The sequence below is a fragment of the Marmota flaviventris genome, chromosome 4 (genome assembly GCF_047511675.1).
Source record: "Marmota flaviventris isolate mMarFla1 chromosome 4, mMarFla1.hap1, whole genome shotgun sequence".
Taxonomy (NCBI): domain Eukaryota; kingdom Metazoa; phylum Chordata; class Mammalia; order Rodentia; family Sciuridae; genus Marmota; species Marmota flaviventris.
The window spans coordinates 88,856,005-88,871,043 of NC_092501.1; the positions used below are offsets into that span (position 1 = coordinate 88,856,005).

At 38.8% G+C, this 15,039-nt stretch overlaps 1 protein-coding gene across 3 annotated transcripts in view; it reads left to right on the forward strand.

Moving 5' to 3' along the window:
* The window catches only part of Cpap (centrosome assembly and centriole elongation protein), a 59,340-nt gene that overhangs the window by 37,563 nt on the left and 6,738 nt on the right, over nucleotides 1-15,039 (forward strand). For all 3 annotated transcript variants that reach the window (XM_071611369.1, XM_071611370.1, XM_071611371.1), the window contains 2 exons: nucleotides 10,273-10,515; nucleotides 14,670-14,754. In XM_071611369.1, coding sequence (XP_071467470.1) covers nucleotides 10,273-10,515; nucleotides 14,670-14,754 — 328 coding nt within the window. The remainder of the gene's footprint in view (nucleotides 1-10,272; nucleotides 10,516-14,669; nucleotides 14,755-15,039) is intronic.

Here is a 15,039-nt window from a genome sequence, read left to right on the forward strand (position 1 = left end):
ATGTGTATCTTTATCCCTTTTGATTAAATTTGGCTTGAAGTCTAGTTTATTTGACATGAGGATGGAACCCCCTGCTTGCTTATGTAGGACATGTGAATGGTATATTTTATCCCAACCTTTCACCTTCAGTCTGTGGGCATCTTTTTCCATGAGATGAGTCTCTTGAAAGCAGCATATTGTGGGTTTTTTTAATCTAATCTACCAGCCTGTGTCTTTTGATGGTGAGTTTAAGCCATTAACATTTAGGGTTATTATTGAGATATGATTTGTATTAACGGTCATTTTTGTTTATTTTTGGTATTTAGCTTGACTTGGTTTCTGCTTTGGATTTTCTTTTATTGTAGTTCTTCCCTTTGCAGATTTTCATTGTTGTTTTTCATTTCCTCCTCGTGGAATATTTTGCCAAGAATGTTTTGTAGTGCAGGCTTTCTTGCTGTAAATTTTTTTAAGTTGTTGATAGACATTTATTTTATTTATTTATATTTATGTGGTGCTGAGGATAGGACCCAGTGCCTCACACATGGCAGGCAAGTGCTCTACCACTGAGCCACAACCCCAGCCCTCTTGCTGTAAATTCTTTTAGCTTTTGTTTATCATGGAAGGTTTTTATTTCATCGTCAAATTTGAAACTTAATTTTGCTGGATGTAAGATTCTTGGTTGGCATCCATTGTCTTTTAGAGCTTTGGTATATATTGTTCCAGGATCTCCTAGCTTTGAGAGTCTGGGTTGAAAAATCTGAGATTCAAATTGGTTTCCCTTCCTTATTCTGTATGCTAGGCATTTTCATTATAATGTGTCTTGTTTGTAGAGCTGTTGTGATTTTGTACATTTGGTGTCCTATAGGCCTCTTATTTGATTTTCCAATTCATTCTTCATGCTTGGGAAATTTTCTGATATTATTTCACTGAAGATATTGTGCATTCCTTTGGTTTGAATCTTTGAACTTTCCTCTATCCCAATAAATCTTAAATTTAGTCTTTTGATGGTATCCTATAATTCTTAGATGTTCTGTTCGTGGTTTTTTACCATCTTCACTGTGAGGTCAACTTTATTTTCAAGATTGTATATTTTGTCTTCATTGTCTGAGGTTCTGTCTTCCAAGTGGTCTAGTCTGTTGGTGATGCTATCTATTGAGTTTTTAAATTGGCTTATTGTTTCTTTCATCTCAAGGATTTCTGTTTGTCTTTTTTTCAGTATCTCTTTTTCTTGAAGTAATCTCTTGCAACCTATTTGCTTTCTTATCTCTTTGTTGGTGTGATCAGTGGTTACCTGTATTTGCTCTCCTATTTCTTTGTTAGAGTAACTGATTTTTGCCTGTTATCTGCTCACTTAGGTCATTTTTTAATTCCCAAATCATTTTAGTTATGTATATTCTGAACTCCTTCTCTGACACTTCTTATCTATGGACTCTATTGTTGTAGTATCTTGATTTGTTTGGGACACTTTCCTCCCTTGTTATTTCCTCCCATGTTATTTCTGTGTGCCTTCCTCTCTTGCAGTGTAGATCTCTGAGGTATTACAGCTTCTGCCCTATTGTCTTATAGTGTGCCTACAGGTTATCAATACTTCACTTTTAAGGGAGAGATCAATATTTTAGCATTCAGTGTACCCAATGTGCAGCCATATATCAGCTTCTATTTTTACATTTACAGTTTTTCACTATAAACAGAAATGATGAGTTTGGTTATCTTCAGCCATATAATTAATAGGTTTGTGTATAATGGTTTATAGTTTCTTATGGTGGAAGGGGAGGTCTGGGGGGCTGGCTGAGATGTTTATGAGGTAGGATGTGAGAATATGGATGTATAGATTATATGACTAGTGAGAGGATAATCAAAGGAAGTTGGCTGTTAGTAGGAGAAACAAGAGATAGGCAACCCCATGTCCACCATGCGGCCTGCGCATTGGTTTCATTAATGAGGTTCTTGGCATAAAAGTTAGCTAGCAGAGATCGAAATAAAACACGCAGACTCAGTTACCTTTTTCTATGACCAGGTCCGAGACGGCTCCCCTCTCTGGCTCCAACCTCGAACCACCCGTAGGGCAGCAAGGATTACTCAGGGCTAGCAGGAGAGAGAGAGAGCGAGCACGCCAGGGAGTAGCCTTTTATTGGGGAACAAGAAATTCAGGGGATAATTCCATCCAATGAAGGTTGAGGGGGGGCGCACTCCAAGGTCAGGGTCAGTGATTGGGCCCCCGGGGTCAGTGGTCAGCAACACCCCCACACGGACGGGTTCTCTCATCAGGAGAGGGCCGGGAAGATTTCCACACAGCCAGAAGCCTCAGGCCCAAACCGGGAGTGGCCCAGTCATGCATTAGAATGGCTCTCCACACCCATGCAAGACTCTCTGTTACCTCAGCAACAGGATAACTGTTTGCACCCCTAGTAGAGAAACCTTTGGTGCAGCCCGGCCACAGGGGCCTTGATGACGTCTTACGAGGTCTTTATTGTTGGTTCTTGGTAGAAGTGGCCATATGCTAGTTTTGTGGCAGTGGCAACCTCAAGCCTGTATGTTTCCTGATATTGGGCCATGGAGCCACGCTTTGGTGAATAAGGAACCCCAGCGCGGGTTGACTCTCCATGTAGTAAAGGGGAGGCTCTGCCTCCAGGCTGTGAGTGGGGGGTGGGCGGGTGGGCTCTGCCTCCTAATTAGTTTTTTTATGTAGTACTGGGAGTCCAACCCAGTGCCTAATGCATGCTAGGCAAGCGTTCTACCACTGAGCCACAACTCCAGCCCTGGCTCCTTATTTTAAACACTAGTAGATTTTATTTAAAAAAAATATATATATTTTATATATATATATATATATATATATATATATATATATATATATATATATATATATTTGTTTGTTTATTTATTTTAGTTGTAGGTGGACACTATACCTTTATTTTTTATGTGGTGCTGAGGATCGAACCCAGTGCCTCATGTGTGCCTGGCAAGCACTCTACCACTGAGCCCCAGCTCCAGCTCCAGCCCCTAAACACTAGTAGTTTTGAGTTTTTTTCTTTCTTTTCTTTCTAATCTTGTGTGGCATCCTTGATTAATCTCTGTACACCTATAGCTTTAGTTACTGCATACAATGTTGCTCAGGGTCTTTAATTCTATTAGTTTATTTTTGTGGGGAAAAAAACAGTTGCTAATATGTTTTGATTAATGCTTGGTTTATTAGGTTTTGACATGCTAGTAAAATTTTTTATTTTAAAAGATAATATACACAAATCCCATTCAGTAGATACAAAAAGATGTATAGTAAAATCTTTCTCTCTTCTTTTGGCCTTAGCCACCTGATACACCTCTTTTTTATTCTTTTTAGTTATACATGACAGTAGAATGTATGTTTTTTTTAAATATCTATTTTTAATTGTAGTTGGACAATACCTTTTATTTATTTTATTTATTTATTGTTATGAGGTGCTGAGGATTGAATCCAGGGGCTTGCACATGCTAGGCAGACACTCTACTGCTGAGCCATAACCCCAGCCCAAGTAGAATGTATTTTGACATATACACAGAATATAACTTCCCATTCTTGTAGTTGTGCATAATGTGGAGTTACACTGGCTATGTATTCATATGTGAATATAGGAAAGTTATGTCCACTTCATTCTACCGTCTTTCCCATTCCTACTCCCCTCCCTTCCTCCCATTCCCTTCTGTCCAATCTGAAGAACCTCCACTACCACCACCCACCCATGCGCCTCCATTGAGACTCAGCATCCACCTATTAGAGACATCATTCAGCCTTTGGTTTTTTGGGATTGTCTTATTTCACTTAGCATGATAGTCTCCAGTTCCATCCATTTACTGGCAAATGCCATTTTTTTTTTTTGTTCTTTATGGCTGAGTAATATTCACTGTGCATATGTACCACATTTTCTTTATCCATTCATCTGTTGAAGGGAACCTAGGTTGGTTCCATAGCTTAGCTATTGTGAATTGAGCTGCTGTGAACATTGATGTGGCCATGTCACTATAGCATACTGATTTTAAGTCCTTTGGGTATATGCTGAGAAGTGGGATAACTGGGTCAAAGGGTGTTTCCATTCCAATTTTTCTGAGAAATCTCCATAGTGCTTTCAAGAGTGGTTGTACTAGTTTGCAGTCCCCCCAGCAATGTGTGAGTGAGTGTACCCTTTTCCCTCACATCCTTGCTAACATTTATTGTTGCTTATATACTTGATAATTGCCATTCTGACTGGAGTCAGAGATGAAATCTCAGTGTAGTTTTAATTTTCAATCCTCTAATTGCTAGTGATGTTGAACTTTTTCTTTTTCATGTATTTGTTAACCATTTGTATTTCTTCTTCTTTGAAATACCTGTTCATTTCCTTTGCCCATTTATTGATTGGATTATTTGTTTTGTTTTTTTGAATATGCCTCTTTATAACATTTTTTATTGTAGAAAATTTCAAATAGTACATATTTTATCCCTCTCACCCTTCTCCATTCTTTTTTTGTTTTTTAATGTGTAATATTTAAAGTGAATTCCCTATTCAGTCATTTCATCTGTGAATACTCAAGTATGTATCTCTGAGAAAAGACCCTTTTAAAAAAATATAATTACATGCCTTTATCATACCTAACAGCCTTAATATCAATGATGACTGTTGTCCCTGGGTTTTTTTTCTTTTATATTAATGGTAGAATATTGACATCTTTCTGTATTCAAAAGAGCATCATCTTTATTTTACCATTGTGTAGAATTGCAATGTAAGTGCCATGACTTATGTTACTGAACTTTTATGTTATTTTTGTTCCTTTTCTATTTAAAGAAGTACTATACCAAGTAACCTTGTACATATATCATTCTTCTATTTGCTCATTCAACACTTGGTTATTAAGTACCGATTGTGTAGCAGGCACATATCGGGAACATAGTAGTGAATGAAATACTTCAATCCCTATCCTTGTGCCCATGTAGCTCACAAACTTGAGTTTATCTGTGGGCAGTTTCCTAGAAGTGCAATATCCAGGTTAAATGGTGTGAGCACAAAAAATATTATCTAATTCTTCTTCTATACATATGCCAATTTTAGATTCCACTGTCAATTCTTAAGGGTGTGTTTTTGCTCTTTGCATAATAAAGATTAAAAATTTATATTAAACTTAATTTCTTTTAGACAGTCTTACAGTCATACATTTATTATGGCTTTTTTTGTAAACATTTAAAATACTTAAATAGTTAAAACATAATCAAATATAGAAAACTTCTATTATAAAATTGAAAACTATAACCAATTCTAAAATACTTGCACAATGAATTTGTCATTTCATTTTTCTTGTTTCTAAATCTCGTGGGATTAAAGCAATAGTTATTATTTAAAAAAATATGTTTTGGTGTAGGTGGACACAATACCTTTATATTTTTATGTGGTACTGAGGATCGAACTCAGTGCCTCAAAGGTGCTAAGCAAGCGCTCTACCACTGAGCCACAATCCCAGCCCGCCATAGTTATTTTGATACTTGTTATATTAAATAAATCTTAACAGACCCAAAAAGAAGAAAAAACATCTCTCAGACCACTAAAGTTTCAAGATAGATCAGCTTAGGACCTGATCACCTCTTCTGAGTTGATTCAAATCAAGTTTTTGTAGTTCTGTTTTACTTTGTTGTAAAAATAATATATGGGCTTTACTTTCTTGAAACCTGATGCCTTTCCCTTGAATAATGTATGCTTTTGTTCTATGAGGCTCTGCTGTTCAGGCTGTTAGCCATTAGCTATGTGTGGCTATTTAGATTTAAATAAATTAAAAATAAAATTAGTCAGGTAGTCCCAGTTATTTGGGAGGCTGAGGCAGAAGGATCACTTGAGCCCAGGAGTTTAAGACCAGCCTGGGCAGCATTGTGAGGCTCCCATCTTAAAAAGGAAAAAAAAGAAAAATTAAAAGTTCAGTGTCTTAGCTTTCATTTCAAGACTTAAAAACCATATTGGACAGTATAGGACTGGGCCTGCCATCACTGCAGGAAGCTATGGGCATTGTTCATCAAAGCTGTGTTTGGAGACAAGGGGTTGGGTTGGGTATTTTTCCTATTTAGGATGTTAGATATTTACAATTTTGGTACTCATTCTTGAACCCTTTCTGCTTTTTTAGCATGTCTGACTTCTGGTGTTAATTAAGCATTGGGTCCTTTTCATACTGGATTAATCATGTATGACTGTGTATATTCATTATTTTTTTCTGCTTTTGGATAGTTCCTTGTTTTTCTTACACTATTTGGCTTATTTATAGTAAGTACCAATTCACTGAACACTTCTAAGCACTGGGGAATTGGTAATATAAGATATCTCTGTCTTCTTGGAATTTACATTCATCATTGTTGTTTCTTAACCTCTCACAAAACCAAGTTGCTCTAATTAATTATAAAGTTTCTTGTCTGATAATCAAGTGGTCCCAACTTGACTAGTGGGAGCCCCTTTGATTGTAATGGCTTCTCTGCCCTTTAATATACCCCTGAAGTTTTAGAAGTCTGCCTGCTTTTTGTAACAACTGGTTATTTCACACCATCTGGTCTTGGCTTTTTTTTGTTTTAAATCTTCTCCAGCTTTGGCATCCAATCATCTGCACATTAGGGGTGTCTGATGACTGGCAGTGGAGAGGTGCCTTTCTCAAGTCAGCAGTTCACCCACTGACCCATGTAGCTTTTATCTCATTTTCATGGAGTATGAGATTTTGTCAATAAGTCACCACTGATAACTAGCCATGTCTGCTGAACCTCCTGTTTTCTTCCTATACAATTAAATCTGGCTTCCTGGCCATCTACTCTGAAATTGCACCTTTTGAGGATTCTGTGACTGCTCCAGTGTAAACCTCATGGTGAAGTCCCTCTGGGATGTGGCTTACCAGCATCCTTTGCCTTCTCATCCGTAAGCCTCATCTCTGTTTGCCTCCTGTGATACCTGAAGCTGTGGGTTTCTTATAACCTAGATTACTGCAAGGCTCAGATTCTATTGCTTTTTCCTCTCTTGAATTGAGGGGTGCATATGGCAACAGCAGAGGCAGTAGAAGTGTCAACCAGAGGCTTGGCCTTCCCTAATGTGTTCAGTTTATTTTCCAGGTTTATGTTAACATTTATCTGTTGAAGGTCCGACTTGCATCCTGGCCTCAACTGGTTAAGTTTGTCCAACTGGCTGCCGGACTCTTCAGGCTCAGCATGTTCACAAGTCGCCTCCCAACTGTCCTTCCCTGTGCTTAAGTCAGAGACCTAGAATCTTTCTCCAGGCTTCTCGTTCTCTTCTATTCCATACTTTTCTGTCAGTAAAGTCTACCCCAATTCAAGTTGCTACCTTTGAGTTAATAGATTTACTAAGTGCCTGGCCTCAACTCTTGCCCTGTTCATGTGGCTTCTTTCCTTAAGGAAGGAGGCCATGTCTTCTCTGTGCTCAGACTTTTTGATGCCTCTGCTTCTTTCTTACTATAAAAGCCTCAAGTTCTTACATGTCCTGGCCTCTCTTCTCTTGAAGCTTCTTGTCCTCCTGATGTTCATTTATCCCCCTTATTGCCCTGTGACTTTTGCCTGGCATCCTCCTTTTCTTGGGGGCGATACCGGGGATTGAACTCAGGGGCACTTGAACACTGAGCCACATCCCCAGCCCTATTTTGTATTTAGACATAGGGTCTCACTACTGAGTTGCTTAGCACCTTGGTTTTGCTGAGGCTGGCTTTGAATTTGAGATCCTTTTGCCTTAGCCTCCCGAGCCACTGGGATTATAGGTGTGTGCCACCACACCTAGCCTGGCACCCTACACATCATATTCACAACTGCGCTTTCCTGCTCTGCACATGCATATCCCATTACCCTCACCTATGCTAATATTCCCCTTGAGATAGTTTATCATGAGGGCCTAAGCGTGTGTGTGTGTGTGTGTGTGTGTGTGTGTGTGTGTGTATGTTTGTTTGTGTGTACTGGGAATTGAATCAGAGGGTGATTTGCCACTGAGCTACATCCCCAGTCCTTTTTTTTTTTTTAATTTTGAGACTGTCTTGTTAATTTGCTGATGGTCTTACTAAATTGCTGAGGTTGGCCTCAAACTTGGATCCTCCTGCCTCAACCTCTTATGTGGCTGGGATGTGTTACTCTTAATATTCCAAGGACCTTTAATGGTGCCTGAAAGTAGATATTTTGTAAATATCAATAGCTTTTGAAATCTTAACCCATTTAGACTTGTTATCATTTTAGTATTAAAAGTCTATTTTCCTGTATAATAAAAATGCTTTTGAGAAATTTCTCACTTGTTGGTTATATTCTATAATTTTTTACATAAGGAATTTGATGTTCAGGAGCTTTTGAGGCATTCAACTGGGATTAAAGCTTTGACCTTAATAAGTCCAATTCTGTGCTGTTGATGGTATAGCACTCTTGAAGGAGAGAGCTTTGAGCCCTTGTGTCATTCTCTCTCCTACAGGCTACTTTATTGGCTGTTGTGTGGCCTAGGCAATAGATGGGGCCAAGTTTCTGAGTGTTTGTGCACATGTTACTGAGGTGGTCAGGGCTTTTGATGACTCAGCCCCCTTGCTGAGGGATCTCTTGTTTCTGCCAGTGCTCCTTTCTCTCAGTGCTTGGTCACTTCCAGCAAATTGCTTGTGCTCCATAGGTGACTGATCTTACCTTGTTCTAACATCAGTCTTTTTTTTTTTTTTTAATATTTTTTTTTAGTTGTTGATGGACTTTTATTTATTTTTTATTTTTATTTTTTAATTTGTTTTAATTAGTTACACATGACAGTACAATGACCTTGACACATACATTTGAATCAGATGGGATATAATATCTCATTTTTCTGAGTATACAGGTTGCAGAATCACATTGGTCATGCATTCACATATATACACACAGTAATAATCATGTCTATTTCATTCTACTATCCTTCCTATCTCCCCAGCCCCTTCCCTCCCCTCCCATCACTTCTCTCTACCTAATCTAGGGTAACACTATTCTTTTTTTTTTCTCATATCTTCATACATGTATTTTGTATAACAGTGAGGGTCTCCTTCTACCATCCATGCAATTCCCTTTCTCCCTCCCTTTCCCTCCCACCCCTCTTCCCTATGTAGAGGTAATCTTCCCATGCTCTTCCTCTCTTCCCCATTTTGAGTCACCCCCCCTTATATCAGAGAAGATATTCGGCATTTGTTTTTTTGGGGGGATTGGCTAACTTCACTTAGCGCATAATCTGCTCTAATGCCATCCATTTCCCTGAAAATTCCATGATCTTATTATTTTTTAGTGCTGAGTAATATTCTATTGTGTATATATGCCACATTTTTTTTTTTTATCCATTCATTCATTGAAGGGCACCTCCACAGTCTAGCATTGTGAATTGTGCTGCTATAAACATTGATGTGGCTGTGTCCCTATAGTATGCTCTTTTTAGGTCTTTTGGGTATAGTCCGAGAAGAGGAATGGGTCAGATGGTGGTTCCATTCCCAACTTTCCAAGGAATCTCCATACTGCTTTCCAAATTGGCTACACCAATTTGCAGTCCCACCAGCAATGTATGAGTGTGCCTTTTTCCCCCTCGCATCTTTGCCAGCACTTGTTGTTATTTGTCTTCATCATGGTTGCCATTCTTACTGGAGTGAGATGGTATCTTAGAGTAGTTTTAATTTGCATTTCTCTGATTGCTAGAGATGATGAGCATTTTTTCTTAGCAGTGCTAAGAATGGAACCAAGTGCCTCACACAAGCTAGTAGGCAAGCTCTCTACCACTGAGCCACAACCCCAGCTGCCCGACATTAGTCTTGATTTCTATTTGTCTACTTGCACATTGCTTCTACACATTTCAGTAGTTTCTTTACTTATTTAGTTAGGCCATTGAAAACTCTGTTAACACCCATGTCTTCCAATGAATTCCATATAAAATCAGTTTTCAGGTCAGGTTGTTTTGACTTTGGAATCGGTATACCCTTTATCAAAACTTTTCCTTCTGTTTATGAATTCCTGTAATTTTTTCTTTACCAGGTATTGCTCATAGATCCTTTCTTTTTCTTTCAATTATTGTCTTTGGTTAGGCCTTTATTATCTCATGCCGTGTTATTATAGTCAGCTTCTAAGGGGTGTGGTCTCTGCTTTCTAGAATTGTTAATGATATAAAGTGAAAGTCTCACCTGATTCCCTATTCCTTTCTCCAAAAATCCAGTCATTTATTGCCTAAGCCTTTTCTGATGTTGGTTTTGGGCTATTGTTTCATTGATGTGTCTCTTTGGTCCTTTTACTTTTAAATCTAATTTTTTTTTTTTTTTTTTTTTTTTTTTTGCTGGGGAGAGGCTTTGAAACAGCAAGTAGCAGATTTACAAGAAGATTTGAAAAGAAAGGAAGCAAAATGGTCAAGCACACACGGTCGTCTCAGAAGCCAGATAGAAATGTTAGTCAAAGAGAACACGGATCTCCGGGAAGAGATAAAAGTGATGGAAAGATTCCGAATTGATGCCTGGAAGAAAGCAGAAGCAATTGAGAGCAGCCCTAAGGCCTACCAGTGTATGACTGCCACAAAAAACGATGAGTCTGTGGTAGGTTTTGGAGTCTAGCTGGTTTTGTGAGGTCAGAGGGTGATGGTAAATATTCAAGCATTCAAATTCATAAAGACAAAGTGGAATGGTAGATGCCAGGAACTGGGGGACAAGGAGTTAGTATTTAGTGTGTTAAAAATTATAGATTTATAAGATCACAAGGTTATAGAGATGGTTGGACAACTGATGTTATACAACAACAGTGTGAATGTACACTGAAGTGTACCTTTAACAATGGTTAAGATGATGAATTTTAGCTGGATGGACATGGTGCATGCCTGTAATACCAGCCACTTGGAGCCTGAGGCAGGAGGATCACAAGTTCAAGGCCAGCCTCAGCAACTTAGTAAGGCACATTCTCAAAATCAATAATTTAGCTCAGTGGTAAAACACCCTTTTGTTCAATTCCTAGTACAAAAACAAAAATTTCGTGGATTTTTAGGTTATGTGTATTTTACCATAATTAAAATTCTTTTGGGGGCTGGGGATGTAGCTTAGTTTGCAGAGCAGTTGCCTAGCAGTGCAAGGCCCTGGGTTCAGTCCTGTATGCTTTGCTATACAGTTACTTGACAAATTTATTTTATTTTTTTGTATGGGAGATTTAACCAAAGGGTGCTTTACCATTGAGCTGCATTTCTAGCCCTTTTTGTTTTTTGAGACAGAGTCTCACTAAGTTGCTGAGGCTGGCCTAGAACTTGTAATCCTTCAGCCTCAGCCTGAAGTCACTAGAATTACAAGTCACTAGAATTACAGGCAGTGTGCCCAGCTCAAATTTATTTATTTACTTATTTTAATTTTTTAAAAAATATTTTTTAGTTGTAGATGGGCATAATACCTTTATTTATGGGGTGCTGAGGATTGAACCCAGTGCCTCACATGTGCTAGGCGAGTGCTGTATCACTGAGCCATAACCCCAGCCCTTCATATTTATTTTTATACTTCTTACAAAGGAGGAAGGAGGTATTCTACAATAGGTTAGATAACCTCAGTTTAAAAGAACCAAATGTATGTCAAGTTTTTGCAGTCACATACATAGGCTTCTTTCTAATCAGGGTACTGGTCTTTCATTTATCTGTGTGAATAACCAGGCTGTGGCAGGCATATGGGGGTACAGCAGTGAGCAAAACAGACAAAATTCCTTGCCTTCATGGAATTTATTCTAGTAGCAGCAGAAAGATTTTAAATAGAATAGATAAATAAATGTGTGGTATGAAATAGTGATGGGACTAAGGGGAAAAAAGCAAGACTGGAGGAGATAGCTGTTGGGGTGTGGAGCATGGGGTACTACCATTTGGATAGGATAGCTGGGTAGGATTCCTTACTAAAGAAGAATGGCTTGCAGGAGGAAGCAAGGACATGCTGCGAGGATAAGGCACTGGAACTGACTGAGTGGGAGAGCTGCTGGGGACAGAACTGGAGGGAGATGGAACATGTTGGATTCACTAGGCCCTAACAGGTTCATATGAGCACTTGGGCTTTTCTTGAGTGAGTTACAAGCCCCTGGGGGTCAGGGTGGCCTGCCCCTTTATTTTAGTAAGCTTACACTGTCTGCTACAGACTGAAGGAATAGATGGGAGGGCAAAATGGGCCTTGTCAGGAACACAGGGATTGTTTTGATGATTGGTGGCTGAGATTGGTTAGCGGCACTGGAAGATCTGAAGTGGACTAGATTTGTTGATGAACTGGTACAGGGATGTGACAGCAAAAGAGGAGTTAAGAATAACTTCCCATCACTGTTTAGTTTGCTTTTGGCCTAATGGAGCCCAAAAGAAACCTGAAGAAAAGCAAGTATTTTCAGGGAGTATGGCTACTAGGAGCTCAGATGTTGTCAAGGAAGTAGGAATAGTAGGAAAAAAGTAGGAAAAGTAGGAATAAAGTCTAGCCATTATGTGGAGATGCTGCTGTGGCATTTATACAGATGCTGTGGGTTGCACTTGGGGTCTTCTGAATGTGTGCTGAAGCATTAGGCCAGGGGAGACCACTGGGGCTGTGAATGGATAGGGAAGAGCTAGCTCTGAAACAAGGGATGAAGAGAGTGAACAGCCTGACAGCAGGTAGAATGGAGGCCAGTGTGGTGTCCTGAGGCAAATGAAGAAAGTACCTTGAAGAGGAGAGTTCCTTACTATATAGGTTGTTGCTGCAGAGTAAGGACTGAGACCAGCCATCTGATTTACCAAATTGAGATAACTGCGGTGGGCAATAAATCTGTTGTCTTGGAGTAGTGAAGGTGAAAGCCTGACAAGAGAGAATGCGATACAGTTACATACAAAGCCCAAGAGCTCTATGGTGAGGTGTGTAGAGGCTGAAGAGAAGGATTTTTGTGTTTTTCAAGATAGGAAAATGAACAGATGAGGACAAATGTGTATGTTTATAGTATTGATTCAGTGGAGAGGAAGACGCTGATACAGGAGAAAGTAGGGGAATGTCCAGAGTGGCATCTTGGGACAGATGATGGGTAGGTCTGGGAATGAATGGAGGGTTGGTCCTGGCCAGGTATAGGCTGCTGTACCTGATGACAGGCTAATGCTGGTGGCAGCTGGTAGTAGGTCCCCTCTAAAGCTTTAACTTTCTCAGGGAAGCTGAAGCATGCTCATTAGCTGAGGGGGGTGGAGGAGGAGTTGTAGGAGGTTGAAGAGGAAGGAGAAAGTGAAAAGTAGTTTTCTGAGTGGAAAGCAGGAGGATTGTGGAGGTAGGGAGGCTGATTCAGGGCTTTACTGGGGCCTACCTGGGTTAGAGACTATAAGTGAAAAGACAATTTTTTTTTCCTTCAGTTTTTTGGGTGTAAGGTGGCAGAAAATTATATTTTAGCAAACACATAGTCACACAAGTGAAAGCCAAAATGAGAGAGGTATGTGGAAGTTGGCAAGACAAGAGTGACTACAGTGAACCATGAATTTAAACTGTATTAGAAGGCATAAGACTACAAGGTACTGAGGACATCACAAAAATATATGAGTTAATGAACTGTTAGGCTATGCATTGTCAGTGTCAGTTTTAGAGGAATGAGCTATAGAACGATAGATGGGTGGTAAGGAAGTGGCATTCTCCTTTACTCCACTAACACTTTATTATGGAACTGCACCAAAAAGAGAACAAATGAAGACTAATATGATTATGTTAGTCAGCTTTCTGTCTCTGTTACAAAATACTTGAGTTAAACAATTAAAAGGAAGAAAAGTTTATTTTAGCTCACAGCTTTATTCCATGGTCATTTGACCCCATTGTTTTGGGCCTGTGGTGAAGCCAGACATTATGGTGGGGAGTATGAGTTGAGCAGAGCTGCTTACCGCGTGGTAGCAGGGAAGTGATAGGGTAGAAGGAAGGGTCCCAGGTCCCAATATTCCCTTCATGGACCTACTTCCCCAAATAGGCCCCATCCTTAAGTAGTTTCCACAACCTCCCAGTATTTCTCTTATCTGGGGACCAGGCCTTCAACACATAAATTTTTGGAGGGGACATTTAAGATCTAAATCATAACATTAAACACCTGAAAACTCACTTAGAGTTAACCACCATGAGCACTTTTTTGTACTTTTGTATATGTTTTGCTAAGGTAATTTGAAGGTAATTGTAGTAATCAAGGCGTCTAATCCTTAAATATATTAGCATTTTATTAAATGGCATTGAGTTTTTAAAGGCTAATTAGTTGGTGGAATGCCCCACCTTGTGGATCTTTGTAAGTGGAATGCTTTGAAATTCTGATTTTTGCACTTAGCTGGTAATTGTGGGTATTGATGATATTGATAATGTCAGATTCTAGGGTTTGCTCATTGGGATTTCTAGCTGAGGCAGGACAAAATATAGATTCAGGGAGTAAGGTCAAGACAGAGCAGGGTTTAGCTAGGTTTAGCCTTTGAGGGTATGACAGCTCCTGGAAGAGGCTGACTGATCATGAGGCCTGTGCTCACCTCACTAATTATGCTCTCTGATATGATATTTTGAAGAATGAATATATATAAAAGGAATATATGTGTATAGTTCATTCCTAGATGACAGGTAGGTCACTTCAGCCTACTGTGATAATAAAAAAATAAAAACAAGAATAAACAGACTTATAGTGTTCTTATCACTAACTTGAGTTTTGCTAGTTTCACTCAGTTTACTGATGTATAGACTAACACTCCTTTTATATTCAATTATCTCTAATACTTTAGAACCCATCTATTCGATTTCAAAAGAGCCACATTTCTTCAGGAACCCAGGTAGAAAAATGTAAGAAAAATTATTTGCCAACACAAGGTAAGAGGATGCATGGTTTTTTAATAAAATATTTCAGAATTTAAAGAATGGAGAATTTATAACCACTTTAAGAAATAAAACATTATAGATATAATTGAAGCCCCTGTACATCATCTACAGGTAGTAATTCCTGATAATATTCTGTACTTTTCTTTTTATTATTTTGCTACATTGTGTTCATAAATTGATATAGCATATTTTATATTCTGCAATTTGCTTTTTTTCTCTGAGTATTTTAAGATTTAAGTACATTGATACTTAAAAACTCTGGGTGACTGATTTTAA